This window comes from Phascolarctos cinereus, unplaced genomic scaffold, assembly GCF_003287225.1.
Source record: "Phascolarctos cinereus isolate Bilbo 61053 unplaced genomic scaffold, phaCin_HiC Scaffold_5;HRSCAF=322, whole genome shotgun sequence".
Classification (NCBI taxonomy): domain Eukaryota; kingdom Metazoa; phylum Chordata; class Mammalia; order Diprotodontia; family Phascolarctidae; genus Phascolarctos; species Phascolarctos cinereus.
The window spans coordinates 120,322,372-120,343,538 of NW_027555958.1; the positions used below are offsets into that span (position 1 = coordinate 120,322,372).

Consider the following 21,167-nt stretch of genomic DNA (forward strand, 5'->3'; position numbering starts at 1 on the left):
GTAATTCTGGAGAGGATGATTTCAGTTGAATAAAGCTGGCAGCCAGATTGAACTGGGTTTAGTGTCAAGGGAGCAGAAACGAAGTGGAGGCAATGATTAGAATTTAACCATAAAAGGAAAGGGATATAGGATAATGGTGAGTAAGGATAGTAGGATCAGGGATTTTTAAGCATGAGGAAGACATAGACATATTTATAGGCAAGAAGGAAATAGCTAGTAGATAGGGAAAGAATGAAAATTAATGAGAGAGTGGGGATGATTGAGATGACAATCTGCTGAAGAAGATGGGATGAAATGAGAAGCAAGGCTGCATGTTGAGGTGTTTGGTTGACATGGAGGAGAACCACTTCTTGTGAGATAGAGATAAAGTAGGAGATAGTGGGGGGAAGACATTTAAGTCACGTGAAATGAACAGAGAAGAAGAGATTTCCTTGCACAACCTAAACTGATCACTAAAACCAAGTTCATTGAGAATAAACTTTCTGTTATTCCTTATAGTAATTACTCAGCCGGAATTGTCATCATAAACCCTCTACTTCAACAAATAATTCTCTGTTACTCAGCTATTTGTTTGGTAATTTAGGAAGAGAAGACATTAGGAGCTGGGAGGATCAGGAACAGCTTCATGATGGTCATGATTGAGCTGAGTCTTGGAAGGAAAAAAGACATTCTCAGAGACAGAGGGAGTAGAGAGTGCTTCAAGCATCTCACTCAGGAGAGAGCCATTACAGAGTCTTGGGAACTGAAATAAGAGTGTCATGTTTGAGGAACAGCATAAAGGACAATGTGGATGTACTGTCAGTTGTGGGAAGGAGAGGGCCAGAAAGAAGAATATTTGCTTGGTTTTTGTGGCAATAAGGGTTTGGGGATTAGAAAAATAATGGTTTTCTAATAGAACTAGGTAAGTTTGGTATAAGGATGGGTTTGGGGAGAATGATAATAAATTGTTTTGGACAAGTTGAGTTTTACTGTTTGTGGGACATGCGATTTGAAATGTCCAATAATTGGTGATGTAAGATTTTATCTCAGGTAATATGTATAGAGCTTAGCTGTATAAAGAGGATAATTATCATGGTAGCTGATGAGGTCACCAAGTAAGAGAGTAGAGAAGGAGAAGAGAAGAGGCTGGGGCAGAGCCTCGAGATATACCTAAGAATTAGGGGGCACCATATGGATGATGTTCCAGCTGAGGAGACTGAGTTAGAGTGGTCAAACAGGTAGGAGAAGAGGGAAGAGATGCAATGTTGAAAGAAAAAGAAAACACCTAAAAGGAGAGGTGGTCAATAGGGTCAGATACTGGAGAGGTCATGAAGTATAGGATTGAGAACTATAGCTTTGACAACTAAAAGATCATTGGTAACTTTAGAGAGAGAGAGAAAGAAAAGTTTCAGTTGTGTCGTGAAGTCAGAAGCCAGGTTTCAGGGAAAAAATCAGTATGTAGGGAGAAACCAAAAGTTAGGAGTATGGGTTAGAGCCTTGCATATTTTAGTTTAGGTTTCAACCATCCTACATACTGAGCAAACATTATAACAGATACCCAAATGAGGATGAGAGTTTGGGGCAGTAGTTTAATATATAGTTTGTTTCAGTCGTTTTAGTTGTGTCCGTCTCTTTGTGATCCCATTTGGGGTTGTCTTGGCAAAGATACTGGAGTGGTTTGCCATGTTCTTCTCCAGCTTATTTTAAAAATGAGGAAATTGAGGCACACAAGTTTAAATGATGCGCCCAAGGTCACCCAGATAGTAAATGTCTGAGGGCAGATTTGAATGCAGGAAGATGAGTCTTCCTGACTACAGTCCCCAAACTCTATCCACTGTACCATGTGGCTGCCCCTTAATATATAGTCTAAATCAGTTATTCCAAGTAGAGGAAATACATATTAGAGTGAAGCAGTAGGCAAATTGCTCATCCTATGTAATTTAACAGTGTGGTTTAAATTGTTTAAAGTGGTATTGTATTGGTATATGAACCACTAGGTGGGAGTAGATGTTTATAAACTTTTCCTGTAATGTAACAGAGATGAAATTGAAAATTTTCATTTTGGGGATATATTTTGGAATAATATTCCACTATTTTAGCTCCATCAATTTCTAACCATATCAGTGCAAAAGAATCCCTATATTTTGAGAATATTTTAATTTGTTAGAACATGTAACTTAAGTTAAATATTTCCAAATCCTGCGCTCTAACCACAGGTGTCCCTCAGGGTTCTGTTCTGGGACCTGTTCTCTTCTCCCTCTCTACTTGCTTCATTTGGTGATCTCATCAGTTCACATTTTTAAATTATCATTTCTTTGCTGATGGTTGTCAAATCTACTTATATTGCTCTAGCCCCTTCCATCTCCAACTGCCTTTCAGATACCTCAAAATGGGTATACAGTAGACATTTTAAATTCAACATGTCCAGAACAGAATTTGTTATCTTTCCTCCAGAAGCATTTTCCTCTTCTATATTTCCTGTTACTGTAGAGGGCAAGAGCATCCACCACATTCCTCAGACTCACAACTTAGGAGTCATCCTGAATTCCTCACTATTTCTCACCCCTCACATCCAAGCTATTCAAAGCCAGTTGATTTCACCTTTGTATCTCTCAAATATCCTTCCTTCTCTCCCTGACACTGCCACCACTCTAGTACAGATTCTTTTCACCTCACACCTGGTCTATTTCAATAGCCTGTTGTTTGGTCTGCCTACCTCAAGTCTCTCCCCACTCCAGTCTGTTATCCATTCAGGCACCAAAGTGATTTTCCTGAAGCAAAGTAATTTTCTGACCATGTCACCGCTCTATTCAGTAAACTCCAGTGACTCCTTGTCACTTCCAGGATCAAATTTTTAAAATGCTGTGTTTGGCATTCAAAGCCCTTCATAACCTAGCCCCTCTCACCTTTCCTGTCATCTTATACCTTACTCCCCAAAACATACTCTTTGATCCAGTAACACTGGCCTCCTGACTTTTCTGTGAATAAGACACTCCATCCCTAGGCTCTGGTCATTTTCTTTGGCTGTCCTCCATGTCTGGAATGTTCTCCCTCCTCACCTCTGCTAATGGCTATCCTGGTTTCCATTAATTTCCAAATAAAATCCGTCTTTCCCAACCGTTCAATTCTAGTGCCTTCCCTCTCTTTATTATTTCCTAATTGTCATGTATGTATATGTTGTTTGTACGTATTTGTGTATTTGTTGTCTCCTTCATAAGATGCTTAGCTTCTTGAGGGCAAGGATTGTCTTTTGCTTCTTTTTTGTGCCAAAGAGTGCTTAGCACAATGCCTGGCACATAGTAGTGCTTAATAAATATTTTTTGACTCACTGACTTACTTTGAATTCCAGCCATACTGGTCTGTTCATGGTTCCTCACACACCATGCTCCATCTCTTCCCTCCACGTTTTGCACTGTCTGTTCTGGCCTGCAGTGTTCTGCTTTACCTCACCTCCGGGCGTTCTTAATTCCTTCTGCACATACCTCAAGCATCATCTTGTTTATGAAACCTTTCCTAGTACCCTCTCCTCCCACCCACTTGGGCACAAAACTATGTTGTATATGTTCTGGAAATACATACAAGTGTATATGTTTTGTCTCTTCCATTAGAATATAACCTCCTTGAGGGCAGGGATTGTTTCACTTTTGTCTTTGTATGCTTAGTGTTTTGCACTGTGCCTAAAACTAGTAAGCATTTAAATGCTTGTTGATTGATTGTGCAACCTTTAAAAAAAATTTTTTTGGCAATAATCCTGTAACATTAATGGTACAAGTATTATCCCAATTTTCCAGATGTGAAAACCAGGTAAGTTTGTGAGAGGTTAAATGATTTGCTCTTATTCACATAACTTGTAAGTGGTCAAGGTGGGATTTGAGCCCTAATCTCCTGACTCTCAGGTCTAGCACTATTTGCTAGCATGCCATTATGCATTCAATGTATGATCGGGTAATGCGGCTGCATTTGAGACTACTTGAAAAGTTTCTTAAATAGAGCATGAAATTTTATTTGTCTTGATAATTTTATTTGTTTACTTTGTAAACTCTTCAGAAATTGTGTTTGTTTACTTGGTAAACTCTTCAAAAATATACAAGGGTGAATCTTGGCCCACTTCCACTTCAAATGGTCACAAATTATTTATGAAAATTTTTATATACAATACTTTGTGAATGTCCTGTTCACTAATTTTCAAATCTTTTTCTTTAGTATATGAAATCCCTTCAGGACGTTCCTTGAGAGAATTTTGTGGTCACCTCAATATTGTTTATGATCTTTGCTGGTCCAAAGATGATCAACATCTTCTTACTGCCTCCTCTGATAGCACTGTCAGGTCAGTATGATTCAGGAGAGGTTACTGCTAATGTATTTGAGTCTAAAAGGAAGTCAGGGGAGATAAAAGAATACAAATATAGCTTCAGCTATGTTCAGTGATATGCCTATAGCAGATACTCATTTTACAGATTGATTATGTAATTTTAAGTTTCTGTGCTAAGCATGATTTTTAAATGTATATTCGATTTATCTTTTATGTATTTTCAATTGTCTGCTAATCAGAACACATTTATTACAAGTTTCTAAAATAACTATTTTAATAGCTTATTTTTCTATGCTTTAAGTATATTTGTTTCTCTGGGAATATCTTTTATGAAAATTATAACTCATCTTTCTATCACTTTCATTTTAATTAGCATAACAATAAAACGCACATTAAAAGATAATGGTAGGGGCAGCTGGGTGGCACAGTGGATAGAGCATTGGCCCTGGATTCAGGAAGATCTGAGTTCAAATCCAGCCTCAGACACATAATGCTTACTAGCTGTGTGACCCTGGGCAAGTCGCTTAACCCCATTACCTAACAACAACAACAAAAAAGATAATGGTATACTGAAAAGAACCTTGAATGGAAGACCAGGTTATGGGCACCATTTCCAGTATTTTCATAGTGTTGTGACCCTCCCGTCCCGTTTCATTATCTGTAACATGGAGATGATAATTTTGTAATTACCTGTTTTGCCAAGTTATAAGAATCAAACAGAACAATTTATGCAAAAACAGTTACTAGAGTCCATATCTGAGAGATCCCATTGTAAATAACCAGACACAACAAAGAGGAAGAGGTGAAAGAGAAAGAAGAAGAAGAAGAGGAAGAAAGGAAAGCTTCAGGTTGTGGTCCAGAGAGTATGAGTCTTAGAGTACGGTACTACAGTGTTCTGTGTCCTATAAGCATAGCTTTTTTGTGCTATGGTGCCAAGCTTGTTATTTCAGTCTGTTGGGGAATTTTTCTTTTCCTTTCTCAGTATTTCCTCTCTGATTTTATGATAGTCAGTGATAAAATAGGATTTGCATCATAGCAAATTTTTCTAGAATGCAGTTATATAAAGTCAAAGGTACTTGTACATTGAAATGGAATTTAATACATACTTTATTCTTATTTCAGTCATGTTTTATTTCATTCAAGATTTTCACTTGCTTATTTTATACAATTTATATAATTCTAATCTTAGTCCTAATATTATTTCCTTTGTATACATCTGGCACTGACTCTTTTTTTGTGATACACACAATTCTTATCTTAATAATAATAGCTAGTATTTATATAGGGCTTTACAAATATCTCCTTTAGTCTCCCCAGTAACCCTGGAGGGGGGGTGCTATTATTGGCTGCATTTTACTGGTGAGGAAACTGAAGCAGACAGGGTTAAGGTGTTTCATTCAGGCTCACAGCTAGTAAGTGGCTGTTTTGAGGCAGCTGAGGGACACAGTAGATACTGACCTGGAGTCAGGAAGGCCTGAGGTAACAGCCATCCTCATACGTTCTGGGGTTTGATCCTTCAAGTGTCTGAGTCCTTAGAATACCGACAGTGATTAACAACTTAGCAATTTATTTTCTAATACAGAAAGTTTCATTGGGAATCTTCAGATCTTTTATATACATCTTTGTTTCATAAGAATTTTTTAAAGCATGGCAGTAACAGTACTTTCACATGATCCATTGATCTTATTCTGCATTTAAACAGTTAAGTTTCTGGTTTTGAACATGTACTTTTCAAAGGCATCCATTTTTCCTGTTTCAAATCATGAAAAAATAACTTAAAATATATCTGTTTCTGATCTTTTAGCCCATCTAAAATGTAAAGAGCATGATAACCTGTTTATTAGGAAGAGTTCTAAGGCCTAAACTTGCATGTTACCACTGTCACTCATTAAGTGCAATTTGTCCTAGAAAAGTATTGTGCACAATTTACAAATGAAGAAACTGAGTCTTAGAGAAGAAAACAGACTTGCCCAAAGTCACACCGGCAATAATAGAATCAAGACAATGAACCTGGTTACCTGAGCTCCAGTGCATTTCCTCTCTAACACACTACCACCCATAAACTCTTCAGTTTATGTTAAAGAACACAATATGGGGTTTAGTTTCACTTGATAGTAATGTTTATCATTTCTATTTTGAAAAGTGTGGGTGAACTTCGAACTTGTAATTTCATTAATATAATAAACTTTTACTATTCCCTCTACTAATCCCTCTACTATTAGCAACATATATAGTCTTAGAGAGTTCCCCAATGTACTGAGTTAAGTGACTTGTCCAAGGTCACACAGCCAGTATCTGGAAGAGGTGGGGCCTAAACCCACATCTTCCTGGTTCTGAGTCTAGCTTTCTATTTACTCCACTGTGCTGCTGCTGCTCTAGTTTTATACAATATCTCACTAATTCATTGAGTTATGTATCTAACCTCTGTTGATGAGTAGACAGATTATTCATAACTATCAGAAGTCAACGATATTAAAATACTTAGGATGAGAGCCCTGTTCCAAATAAGTTAATTGATGTTTAATGGATTTAGTTATAGAATTAATGTCAGATTAAATATCTATTTCCCATGAATTATTTTAAAGACATATGCTCGTTTGAGGCTCTGTGTGTTATTAGAAAAAAATATTTTTGTATTTTTTAATTTATTTATTTTTAGCCTTCAGCATTCACTTCCAAAGCTTTTGAGTTTCAAAATTTCTCCCCTCTCTCCTGTTTCCCTCCCGAAGATGCGTGCAATCCGATATAGGCCCTACGTGTACTTTATATTAAACATATTTTCACACTAGTCATGTTGAAAGAAGAGTTAGAATAGGAGGAACCAGAAGAAAGAAGAAACAAAACAAAACAGAAGGAAAAAATGAGCAAATAGTATGTTTCTATCTGTATTCAAACTCCATAGTTCTTTCTCTTGATGTGGATAGCATTTTCCATCATGAGACTTTTAGAGATGTCTTGGATCCTTGCATTGCTGAGAAGAGCTAAGTCTGGCAACGTTAGTCATTGCACAATGTGGCTGTTACTGTGTACAACATTCTCCTGGTTCTGCTCACTTGACTCAGCATCGGTCCATATAAGTCTTTCCAGGTTTTTTTGAAGTCCACCTGCTCATCATTTCTTATAACACAATAGTATTCCATTACATTCATATATCACAACTGTTCAGCCATTCCCCAACTGATGGGCATCCCCTCAATTTCCAATTCTTTGCCACCACAGAAAGAGCTGCTATAAATATTTTTGTACATGTGGGTCATTTTCCTGTTTTTATGATCTCTTTGGGATACAGCCCTCCTTACAAGTGCTATTGCTGGGTCAAAGGGTATGCACATTTTTATAGCCCTTTGGGCATAGTTCCAAATTGCTCTCCACAATGGTTGGATCAATTCACAACTCCACCAACAATGCATTAATGTTCCAGTTTCCCCACATTTTCTCCAACATTTATCATTTTCCTGTTTTGTCATTATTTTTTGTATTTATATTTAGACTGTAACTAGTCTATGTGTATTTATGTATGTAATATATGACTTTTCTTTCCAGAATGTGGAAAATTGAAAGCCAAGGCTCATCTGCTGTAAAAGTTTTCCCTCATCCTTCATTTGTCTATACGGCCAAATTCCACCCAGTTGCAGGGTACCTGGTAGTTACGGGATGTTATGATTCTGTGATAAGAGTGTGGAATGTTCAAGTGCAAGAAGTTCATGGTCAGTTATTACAGGAATTTGATGGCCACAAAAGTTTTATCAACTCTCTCTGTTTTGACGCTGAAGGTATGTAGAATACAAGCTATAGATTGTCTCTATATTCAGAGGATACCCACATGAAATACAAGTTTTTCTCATTTCCTTATTGTAATTTCTTAGAAATCTCAACTTCTCATTATACTTTTTTTATACTCACTTAACATGTTGTGTGAATCAATGAAATAATTGATATATAAAACCCTTTGCAAATGTTAAAGTGTTGTGTAAATGTCAATTATTATCACTATATTATTATCATTTTCCCTCTTCTTTTTGATTTGAGTAGAAATAGTTCTGTCACAAGTTGTTATCCTGCTGTTCTTATTTGAGAGTTAACATTCTGTGGATGCTTGCAGAGGTGGATAAAATAACTCCTTTTTGCAATTGAATAAAAGTATGAGAATTTAATCTCATATCCTGTAGGGTTCATTGAAAGCATCTTTGAAACAACTCCAATAGCAGGCAGGTAATTGAGGATGATATGACCCTCATCCTGCTCTCATATGCTTTTGATTTCTTCCAAAAGCTTTTCATTCTACCAAAGTTAGATATTAAGCGTTGGGTGTGATGCCATCTATTTTTAAAGGTCTCTCTTAATATTTTATGGATTATTGTTATGCTTGGTCTGTTGTGGAAAACAGTTTTGTCTATGGTAATGCTGTGGTTCCAGTATAATGTATTTATCGAATTCTCAACAATGTTTTGAGGTACATATTTGCAAGAGACAGATTTGTTGTCGGTTACTTTGTGATTTGTTGTTTCTTATTTTATGAAAGCTATTGAGTTTGTGATGTTTAGTCAGACATGACTGTTTTTTGGTGGTGCTGCTCAAGGGATTTTTTTTCTCGGGAAAAGGCTGAGCTGGAGGGCTCCTCTGTCTCCTTCCAACTTGAGATTCTGTGCTTCCGCCTCAGATGCCACCTCTTCTATTAAGCCTTCCCTGATTCTCTTTACTCAGATGTTACATAGACTTTGGTTTTACCATTCTATAATAGACTTTTAATATAATATTGCATATTATTGTTATCTATGTTTGTTTCTTATCCCTTTATTAGACTGTAAGCTTCTTGAGGACTATAACTGTGTCTTACCTAACTTTTGTGTCTCTTATAGAGAGCCCAGGAGGTTCTATTACTGAATGTTTAATGAATAAAAAAAATTTTGCCTAATTTTTTATATTCGTAAATAGATGATTTTTTTTTCCCCCACAGGACTTCATATGTACTCAGGAGACAGTTCAGGATTGATTATTGTTTGGAATACGTTGGTCAGAGAAAATGAACAACATCCGGTTCGACTTTGGAACATAAATAAGGTTATAAAGTCATATTTTAAATTTTGATGATTCATTAAGGAAGTAAAAATATAAATAATGATGTGCAGTTTTCTCTTTTCAAGTTAACAATATATATGCTTGTTGTAGTTGGAAATTAAATTCCCTTGAATATCTTCCTAGCATTTTGCAAGTGGCTGATAAATATAAGCGATGACCCACTGAAGATGTTTTAGATATTAGTCAGTCTTTTAGATCTTACTATATATAAGGAAAATATTTACATGAATTTTGAACTCCAGTTTATAACCTTTCCACTTTTAGAATTAGTATTATAAAACACTGAATTTCTTGTTTTTCTCCTTTTCATCATGACCCTGTAATGGTTCAGTTCACATTGTTATTTTGTCAGTGGTTTGTCAGCAGTCTTGTATTTTAGAAGTATGTAGTTATAATTAGAACTGTCACTTGATTGTTGGGATTTGTTTTGTGTTAAAATGTGATAGATTAGGGTACATAGGGTGAGAAGGATAATGAGGAAAAATAGGAAGGAGGAAAATACACAAGTAATTGTAACTTAGAATGTTAATGGAACAAATTTACCCATAAAATGGAAATGAATAGCAGATTAAAAATTTGAATTCAACAATGTGTTGCTTTCAGGAAACACTATAAAAATGAGAGATATACACAGAGAAAAAATAAAAGGCAGGAGTAGAATTTTTATGTAAAAAAGCAGGGATAATAATCATGATCTCAAAGTTAAAGTTAAAATAGATTTAATCAAAAATGAAAAATAGAAAACTATACTGTGTCAGCAATATTATTCAGTACTATTTTAGACCATTTAAAATGCCTAGACATTATAAAATACCTGAGCATATACCTGCCAAAATATGCATAGGAACTATATGAACATAAACATAAAACACTTTTTATACATATAAATTCAGATCTAAATCATTGAAGTAATGTTTACCATTCATGGGTAGGTAAAGCCGATATAATTTTTAAAAGGGCAGTTTTACCTATTTATTCAATGTCAGCCCAATTAAATTACTTAAAAATATTTATTGAGTTAGAAAAAATAGTAACAAAGTCCATTTGAAAGAGCAAAAGGTCAGGAACTTCAAAGAAACCAGGAAAAAAGGATGTAGATTCTGCAGTATCAGACCTTAAACTATTATAAGGGAGAGCATTGTTGAAATATAAAAAGGATAATTTCAACTATTTTAAATTAAAATTTTCTTGTATAAATAAAACCTATGTAGCCAAGAATAGAAGGAATGCAGAAAATCAGGGAAAAACTTTCATAGACAGTCTCTCAAATAGGACATGGGTGGGTTGGTGGAATATTGCTGTGGTGTAGGAAATGATGAGCTAGTTGATTTAGAAAAACATGGAAAGATTGGACCTATGAAGGAAGAAGCTGTCCACCTTCAGAGAAAGAGATGACAGATGGAAATAAGCATAGTATGGTCTTACATGTACGAGTGTCTAGGTGTGTATATATGTATATATTTATAAATATCTATGTATCTGTATCCACTCATAATTGTAACCTTCTTTAAAGTGTGGAAGGGGGAGGGAGGGGAAAAAAAGGTAAAGTAAAAAGTGCACAGCAAAGAACGAAAGAAAACTAACAAGGAAGCAAAGAAAAGCTGGGCATCTTTGAAAACAAGGTGTAGTATTTGTTATATAGGTTTTCTTGAAATGGAAATCTATTATTTTATATTGAATCCTCTCTTATGACCTACTGTCTACATGGCAATGTTTTTTTTGTCTTTTCTCATTTTGTATTTTTAAGTTTAAAATTTTTAAAAACTAAAAAGTGTGACAGATTGGTATATGGGAACAAAATATATTATATATATATATATATATAATATACAGACATATGTATACAGACATATGTATGCACACACATATACATATACATACATACGTGTGTGTGTGTGTATTGTCCATTGTGCCTTATTTTAAATTTTTAAATGGGTTTTTTGGTAGTTTGTTATTGATGATTTTGTCTTTTAAGAGGAAATAACATGATTCTAGAAAGTTGAGTTTTAAGTTTGTATGACTAATAAGATTAAAAGCCTAGATTTAGAGCTGGAAGGGACCCAGGAGGCCCTCTAGTCTAACTTCCTCATTTTTCAGCTGAGGAAACTGAGGCCCAGAAAGACAAAGTGCCCTGGAAAAAAAAAAAAGGATCACACAAATTCTAAGTGACAAAAGGGCCTGAACTCAGGACCTCTGACCTTCGAGTCAGTATTGTTTATAGTGTACCACACTGCTTCTTGATATTTGCTTATCTCTTATAGATTTTGTCCTACATGAAGATACCATTGTTCTTAGAATTTTCATAAAGAAGTTCATTGACGGTGTCTCAGAGTACAAATGAAAAGCTCTCTTAAGTTGGAGAAAAGACCTTCTGTGAGCTTTGATTCAACCTCCTGAGTCTCTGAAACCTGTTTTAAAAAACAATTGTATGAATTCTTTTCGGAATCATTCTGGTCTGTCAGGTTAATGAGTAGTGTGTTGGGTTTCATACTGTAGCCTAATTACACACATTTTAAAAAGAACTGTCTAATTACTTATATTACCTGAAGGACTGGCAAGATTCCAAATGCCCCATTCTAATCACTTAAGTACGTAAAGCACAGTTTATTATTTGCTATGAAAGCCCTTGTGTGTTTCTGTATCTCAAAAACAGCAACTAAAAGGCAATTTGCCTCGAATAGCTGCATTCCAATAATATTCCATTTGAGATATTCAAAAAGAAAAAGTCAAAAAATAGTTACTTCTCATGGCTCTTTTCAGTTTCTAATGGATTTTGGAATTAAACAGGACATACTACAACTTGGAATTAAATTTATTCTTGTGTACTTTGTTGACCAACAGATGAGTAAGGAGTTGGGTGCAAGCAGTTTATGTAGAACAAGAAACTTTGAAGACATGTCTATGTGCTGTGTGCCATGCTGCTTAGTTCAGGACCATAAATTTAAGTAAAATAGTAGTTTTCAACCCTGCAGAACGGCTCAGTTTGAGAATAAAAATGATTTTTTAAAAAGAGGATTTTTGTAATAGCTAGTAACAACAGTGTAAATCTAGTAGTATTGTCAAATTTACACCTCACCCTCAACTTGTTATGCAGATTAATTTTCTTTTTTTCACCTTTATATTAGTGTAAGTGTTAGTTTCACCTCCAGAAGAGCGTTTCTCAAATTACATTCACTTTTTAAAGTAAAATACCCTTTTGGGGAGGTATATCTTCCATATTTTCCCCTTAGTTTATAACTTCCATTGGTTCATTTTTGTTGCTGGTCCAGTACCTTTTGGTGCTCAATACCCATGGCATTTGTTGATAACACTGGGACAGAAGCGCTATTCAAGGTCTTTCTGTCTCTGCTTGTCTAGATGAGAAGAGGCCCCCTGGGAGAGGGAAGAAAAAAAAAAAGGAAAAAGAAGATTCCTTGGGGAAGAGGAGGCTATATAAGCTTTAGCCTATTGGTAAGGGACCATGTGCCCTTTGTTTCTCTTGCCTTCCCTCAGTAATTTTGCATTTACAACTTTTCCTTTTCTCTCATTCATCCAGAGAAGAAAATTGCCTGGCGGACCTTGGGTAGCCTCTTCTGATTCAGTGCCAGTCCAGACAAGTAACCAACCCTTCAGTATTTCAGCTTCTCTGACATCATTAGTAGGGCGCCTTCTGTAGCTGCCTAGAGCAATTGTCTAAAACCCCCTCAGTTACAAGCTAAATTAAATGATTGAAGAATAATATCTCAATAACTCCCTTTCCCTAAATTAAGATGGAAGTCTATTTTGAAATAGTTAGAGATCAGAATAGTATTTAAAGGTTGACTCCTGCCTTCCTTTTGTGAGTGCATAAGCTTTAAAAGCTTATATATTTAGCTTTCACATTTTTCCTATCTGTGAATTAAACTGAAATTAGACATTTTAATATCTTTTAAAAGAGGAGCTTATGGGTAGAAGTAAATTTTGATCATGGACTTAAATCTTAAAAACATAAATTTGTTATAAAATGGATTTCCATGGTATAGAAATAAATTGGGTCATTTTAAACAGACTTTTATAAAACAGAGTAAAGTTTATATATAACTTTCAACTCATCTTAAGTTAAAAGGAATTTTTATCAAGCCATTTAAATATTTATTATCTACAACTCTTGCATTAGCAAGACATTTAAAAGCTTCCTAACTACAGATAGAGATGTTGATTTTTAAAAAATATTTTAAATTCCATTTGAATGAAATTTTTTCATAGTTTTTTTTTAAATTTTCTGTCATTATAGGAAATTAGAGAAAATGATATCAAGGGGATTCCTATAAGCCACTTAGAAGTTCATCCAAATGGAAGGCGTTTGTTAATACATGCCAAGGATAGTACTCTGAGAATTATGGATCTCCGGATGTAAGTAGATTTAAATGGTAACAGAACAATTAACCTTAAGTGTTAGTCTTACTAATTAGCTGGTTCATATGGATCAGTTTTTTTGTTATGTATTTCATTATTTTTTAAAGTTTGCCGTTTCCTTTTTTAAAAAAAAAGCCTTTTTTTAATGGAGCATCAATTTGCAGCTTTAAAAGAAGTCCCTTTATCTGAATAATAGAATTAGCAGTGTTATACTACATGTAGCAGTGAAAAGTAAAATGTACACAAAATGCATGACTGGTTCAAAAGATATTTCATCTAATAAATTAACCTGGGGTAAGGAGGTGGTACAGTGGAAAGAGTTAGAATTTACAGTAGGAGGACCTGACTTCAAATCCTGGCTCTTGCATGCGTTCATGCTTTTATTATCTTGATCACGTCACTTAATTTCTTGTTACCTCAGTTTCCTCTCTATAAAATTATTGGCTTAGATGATGACCTTGGAGGTTCCTTACAACTCTGAATCTATGTTTTCTCATTTTTTTTCAAAGTAAGATTATCAAGGTATCATACACTTAAAAGGAAAAAGCAGAAATGGGATTCTTAAGAGAGAAAGGACTTATTTTCTAAAGTAGTTTTTATTTTTACATTAGTGTTCCTATAGAACAAATGACAGGTTGCTATTTTATTGAATTTGTGGCTTACAAAAAATAAGTGTTTTATGTAACTAAGCAATTTTTTAAAAGCATTCTCAAGTCACTGAAGAAATACTACTCAATGCTTGATTACTGTAATAACCCAGGCATGAGGTCATAAGGGTCTGAGCAATATAGCTTGCACTGTGTTTGGTGATAAGAATTTAAAAGAAGTATATAATGTCAGTATATATATATAACAGATAAAGCCCAAGAATAATGATAATTCCAGTAAAAACTAAATGCCTCTAATAAGGACTCAACATCATTCAAACCGAAAAGGAGGGAAATTTTGAAGGAAATAATACACATATAGATTGTAAATATGATAGTCTAAAATAATTTCATGTGAATGATATTCTTGAATTATTTAATAGAAAATTATTCTGAATACTAATTTTTAAAGATGATTAAATGTTTACATGAATGAGTACGTTAAAGAAATAAAGATTTATTAGATTTTTTTTTTTTTAGATTAGCAACAAGGAAGTATGTAGGTGCTGCAAACTACAGGGAGAAGATTCATAGTACTTTAACACCATGTGGGACTTTTCTCTTTTCTGGAAGTGAGGATGGTGTAGCATATGTTTGGAACCCAGAAACAGGTAAGAACTTATTTAGGTCTTGATAAAATAAACGAATGATGTAGGAAAAATATAGGAAACTATAAAAACACATTTAATGAAATGTTTGTTGTTGTCCAATCATTTTCAGTCGTGTTCAACTCTTCATGACCCCATTTGGGTTTTGGTTTTTTTTTGGCAAAGATACTGCAATGGTTTATCGTTTCCTTCTCTAACTCATTTTACAGATTTACAGATAAATAGGCAAATAAACTGAGGCAAGCAGGGTTAAATGTTAAGGAAGTAAGGTTAGGTAAGGAAGACGAGTCTTGCTGACTCCAGGCCCAGTGCTTTATCCACTATGGTACCCTAGGTGCCCATTTAATGAAATAGTTTCCCAGAAAATTCCATGTCTAAACTTTTAGTATTATTTTTGAAGGCTATTAATTTGTCTTCATAAAGATGAGAAAGATGCTAATAAAACTAATATCATGCTAAATCTTGTTTTGCTTTTTACCGTTTCTTATTTTCTCCCTAATTTGCTATTTTGGCAGAATACTTCAATGATGAGTTTTCTGAACCCATCTTCTTAAAGTATAGTCTTATAGTGAGATAGTATCACAATTAGAATAATATTACCTGGGGAAAATCATGTGTTTTATATTGATGTCATATCTACATTTTAATGTAAATTTTATATCTGGGCTGTTATTTTAAATTATAAATAAAATCAAAATATATAGATTAAATAATATCTAATTGGAAATTTTACCTTAAAGAGTTTAAATTTCTTCTGCTTTAATAAACTTTTAAATTTGATTTGCACCATGCCTCTGCCTCATCTGCTTTATGATGGAAAAGTTTTAAACTAGAACTAAAGACATTAGTTCAAGAACTCATTTGGAGAGTTTCATGAAATGGAATTTAAATGTCCTTTTCATCTCAGTCTATCTCTTGTCTTGTCCATTGTCTAACAGCTATTAAGCATGTCTTGCCCAACGATGATACCCTTTTTCACCTGATAGAAGATACTTGGTTGAGTGTGACAAATTATTTCCTTTGTTACTGTATAAAATGTTGGATTGTGAAATGCTATTGAAAATCATTGTAGGTAATTAGGTCAGGTCACAGAGTAAATGTTTCAGTGTGGAGGAAAAGGTAAAACCAAGTTACTCTATTTTCCACAGATTAGATTTTTTTCTATTTAAATTCCATAGGAATTTGGATATTCAATACTTTTCTGTGCAACATTGGTATTATTTTAAAATAGTAACTGATGGAGGCTGTCTAGATGCAATGGATAGTGCCAGCCCTGGAGTTGGGAAGACCTCTCTTCATGAGTTCAAATCTGGCCTCAGACACTTACAAGCTGTGTGACCCTGGGCAAGTAACTTAACTCTGTTTGTCTCAGTTTCCTTATCTGTAAAATGAGCTGAAGAAGAAAATGGCAAATATATCTTTGCCGAGAAAACCTCAGTGGGGTTATAAAGAGTCAAATGTGAATAAAATGTTTCAAGAACAGCAACAACAGAAATCTAGATGGAAACCTCAAGTCCTTAGATTTGTGATTGCTTTTGATGTCCAGCTGTCAGTAATTAAAAGCTCAGTAAACTTTACTTCTAAAGTTAGGTTTTCTTAAAAAGGAAAAAAAGAGTTATATACTGAAAAATAATTGCTTAAAATGACTGTATAAGACATAGTATATTTTTTTATTTTTAAAAATTCAGTGAATATTTTTATTCAGTCTTATCACTCTTCTGTTTTTGTTCATAACTTTCGTTTGCATTACCTTGATCCTCATTCCTAATAAGAACATTGTTTTCAGACGATTCTCAGGTTTTGCTTGTCAGTGCAAGGAAAAAGTATGGCCTATATTTGACTGATACTCTACTTTGTAGAAATGGATTGTATTTTGGAAATTTTAGAATTTTTAGAATGTATTTTGCTATAGAAACATCCTTAGGCTTCCAAGATTGCACATTTAAATTAGATTGTGGTTTAACAATGCCATGAATTTGGCATCTGGAAGCTTTAAGCCAGTAGGCCATTTTCAGTTGCAGAGATGTTTGGATAGCAGAAGGTTTTACCCTTTTAAACATCAAAACTTTTAAAATAGTTACTTTTGTGAAGGTAAATCTTTAACAAAATGTATTAAATGCTTTTCTGGCTTGTTAAATAGTATTCCAAACACAATTTAGTATTTCTGTTTCATTAATCCAATTCATCATTATGAATACTGGTTGTTGTGTTAGATTGTAGTGCAATAAAAGCCCTAGGTTATGCCAGGTGTGATAGGACATTTGGCCCTGCACTACATGAATATACACTGCTGTGTCTTTTGGAGTTCTGTTGCTTTTTTTGCTTTTATATTTTTATGTCTCATCTCTTCCTGTATCAGCCCTGTCACTTTTTCCCCTGCTTTTTTAATTTTATAATTTGTTTCTTATGTGAGCTTAGAAAAGAGAACACCAAGATTGTTAGCGTTGTATATGAAAATAAATAGGCTCTGAGAATAAATAGAGCCTCTAAAAGTCATCTATGAATAAAAGTCATGGACTTTGTCATGCATATTTTATTTAATCCTTGTTCTGTATGTCTCTTAGATAATAAGTAAGAAAGCTAAACAAGTGAGTCCCATCTAGGTCGGTTGTTACTGTACTGAAATCATACTAATTCATTTACTATTCATAATCTTGTTTCTGTATGAAAACTTTAGCTTGCCTCCCATTTCAGAATGATAGAAACACATTCTCCTCATTATCAAGTATTTGTTGATACTTGATCAATCAAGCAGCCCCATTTATGGGAATAGTTCCTTTCTCTCCCCTCAACAACAGCCCTCCACTTCTCATCCCCGCTCACATTCACACGAAAACCAAGCATATGCAATAGAAACTGGGTTTCTGAGGCAGTAAAGGGTGGGATAGGAAACTGTCTTTAGTGGTGGTGGGGATTGGAGATGTTCCAGCAGAGATGTGGTTGAGAAGTGAGGCCTCAGATGAGCTGGTTATTAGTTTATGTGAAATATTTGTAACTGAGATGTTCATAAGTTATGAAGTCCTGTGTAATTCCAATTAACCCTAGGATATATAAGTCAAAGATAAATAATTAATTTAAGGTATATAGTTACTTAAAATGCTTTCTAAAATATTTGAATTATTCAAGATTTAAAATTTCAGTTATAGGACTATAAAAATATTAATTATTTGCAAAATACCTTTGTGCATAGGTATTTTTGTGAATATACAAATTGTTGAATCTTAGTATTTTTAGTACATCACAGTGTTGTTTTGAGAATAAAGTGAGATAGAGTGTATGTAGTGGTTTTTTTAAACCTCAAAGGATATAATAATGATGATGATGGTGATGATAATATAACTTCAATATAATAATCTTAATATCAGCAGGGATAATATCAGCAGAGTTGATGAGATCATAGATTCATCAGTGTATTGAAGGACAGAAAAATGAAACTTCAAAAGAATTGACTCATTGACTGATATTATTTTTTCCTTTTTTAGGAGACCAAGTTGCAATGTATTCTGACCTTTCATTCACATCACCACTTCGAGATGTTGCTTTTCATCCACATGAACATATGGTGGCATTTTGTGCATTTGGTCAAAATGAGCCAATACTGGCCTATATTTATGATTATAAAGGTAAGACTCTTACCTAATAAGTAAAAATACACTAAATAATAAAAGTGGCATTTAGTAAAATTTAGCTAAATCTCAAGAAAAATTTCTCAACAGCGAGAACTATTTAAAAGTAGAATTGGCTACTTTCACAGTTAGTGGGTTTTTATGAGAGTCTTCAAGCAAAAGCTGGATATCCACTTGTTGGTATGTAGAGAATATTCTTGTTCAGGTATGGATTGGATTAGGTGCTCCAAATGGTACTTTAAAGTTCTGAGTCTCTGTGACATATAAGGATGACAGCCAAGAACTTTGAATTCTAGTGAAGACTGATGCTTATTAGCAAAGGTATGTTCAATGAGTTGAGGAAGTAAAAGAGATATTTGGTTTTTTGTTGTTATTATTATAAAATGTCACTATGATGGCCCTGAAAGACTGCTGCTGGTTTGGATATCGAAGGGTTAGGGTCCATGGCCTGGCTGTACTGCTTTACTAGCCATGAGACTTTCAGCACATTATTTAATCCTTCTGAATACATTTCCTCACTTATGGAATGTATTTGACAGTCTTTTCACTACCTACCTTACCAGGCTGGTATGAAGGTTCAGTGAGATAGCAAATGTAAAGTGTTTTGTGAACTACAGAGTCCTATATAAACAACTGTTATGATTTTTTCATAAACGTGATTATTATGGAAAACATAAAAAATAGAAATATACTTATATGGAAAGAGTAGCAAACTGTGGTTTGGATTCAGATATACAAGGGAAGCAGTTTGTAACTTAAGCAGCATATATTTTCTTTAAAATTATTAGGAAAATGTTTTACTATAAATTTCATTATTTTGTGTTAAATGAAATTATAGAAGTCTGCTTTTAATCAATTATGTAATATTTTGATTAGGTTGTATTTGGTGTTTGACTTCTGTGTATACCAGCAAAGCTGTATTTTTATAAATGATGATAACCAGTGATGGACATATTTTATTTTCTATACTAAGTTTATTGCAGTTTTACCTAATTTCCTCAATAATATTTAGGAATTTTGGATATTTAATATTTCAAGTTGAAATAGGTTCAATTAATTTCTTATCCCATTGCTATGTTTAGTAATGCCATATCATATTAGTAATCTAAAGCTTTTGAGACTTTCTTAATGTGAAAAGAAGGAAAATAAAATACCATGAGAAAGGAAAAGAATATCTAAGGTCTCTTCTCATTCAACAATTTGATGATTCTAAGAAATTTGGAAGAAGAAAGAGAAAAGTTATATGTATTTTAATTTTTGTAACTTATGGATGTGTTTTTAGTTTAGTATATTTAAAGCATCCTGCATTATTGCTGCTTTTTTCCTTAGAGTTACGATAGCATCATTAAGAGATATTCATGTTTTTGTAGAAATGCTTTTGGGAATTGAAGGTACAATATGATTCTCTGGAGCCAGTCAGTCAATCAGATATTTTTTAATTGCATAGTACATCTAGTACCCCAGACACTGTGTTAAATACTAGGGATGAAGAGACAAAAATTAAACAGCCTGTCCTCAGGGAGCTTACAGTCTAATGGAGGAGAAAATATGAATTCATGTGTCTCTAAGTGTGACCCATACAAAACAGACACAAGGCAACCTTGGATAGGAAGGCACTTGCAGCTGGGAGGACCAGGAAAGGCCTCTTGCAGAAAGTAACCTGATTCGTGGAGGAACTAAGGATTTCCAAGAGGCGGAAGTATGGAGGAAGAGCATTCTAGGTATAGGGAACATGCAATGCAAAGGTATGTAGATGGTGTCTTATGTGAGGGACAGCAAGTGATCCAGTTTGGCTGGACCATAGAGTACATGTCTTTGTGTTTGAAAAGAAAGAGACATTTGTGAGAAACACTGTGGACAAATAAATGATATTTGGCAGCTTATTGAATATATGTGGGAGTGTCAGGCCATGAGGATGACACATAAATTGTAAACCTGCATTAGTGGAAAGATGGTGCTGCCCTTATGAGTAATAAGGGAATTTGGAAGAATGCTGGTTTGGGGGAGAAAGATAATTAATTCTGTTTGGACTTGTTGAGTTTGGGATGCTTCTGAGACATCCATTTTGAAATGTCCCATGGGCAGCTTGTGATATCGGTCTAGGGCTCAGGAGATTATGGCTAGATAGATACAGAGATCTGAGTTATCTGCATAGAAGTGAGAATTGAATCTGTAGGAGAATGATTTCATTAATGGTTGATGGTAAATACTAAGCTTGTAGATAATGGAAATAAATCATAAAACTAAAATGTTTTGGTATAGGATATAAAAATTGCTAATAAATTAAATGCTTCTTCTAAAAAAAGACTTTTTACTAGAATTGTTAAATACTAAAAGCAGCAGCATCAGTTTTTGTTTAAAGGCCATTTTTAATGAAAATGTCATTTCTAAAAGGTGAAATATAAAAATAACTACTGTATTTTAATATGTATTTCTTCCCTTGTTCATCATATAGAGGCTTAATTCATGCTCATTAAAAAATCAGCAGCTTGTCATCTAAGTGCCTTCTTTTTCTCATAATTCATATAATTGAACATTATCT

The 21,167-nt window shown here is 34.1% G+C and overlaps 1 protein-coding gene across 5 annotated transcripts in view; it reads left to right on the plus strand.

Moving 5' to 3' along the window:
• Window positions 1-21,167, plus strand: part of AHI1 (Abelson helper integration site 1) — a 260,190-nt gene that overhangs the window by 54,022 nt on the left and 185,001 nt on the right. For all 5 annotated transcript variants that reach the window (XR_002324697.2, XM_078155120.1, XM_020987117.2 and 2 more), the window contains 6 exons: window positions 4,183-4,306; window positions 7,835-8,064; window positions 9,249-9,352; window positions 13,623-13,741; window positions 14,872-15,002; window positions 18,482-18,622. Coding sequence is in view for 4 of the 5 variants with exons in the window: in XM_078155120.1 (XP_078011246.1) it covers window positions 4,183-4,306; window positions 7,835-8,064; window positions 9,249-9,352; window positions 13,623-13,741; window positions 14,872-15,002; window positions 18,482-18,622 (849 nt within the window). In the remaining variant the exon portion in view is untranslated. The remainder of the gene's footprint in view (window positions 1-4,182; window positions 4,307-7,834; window positions 8,065-9,248; window positions 9,353-13,622; window positions 13,742-14,871; window positions 15,003-18,481; window positions 18,623-21,167) is intronic.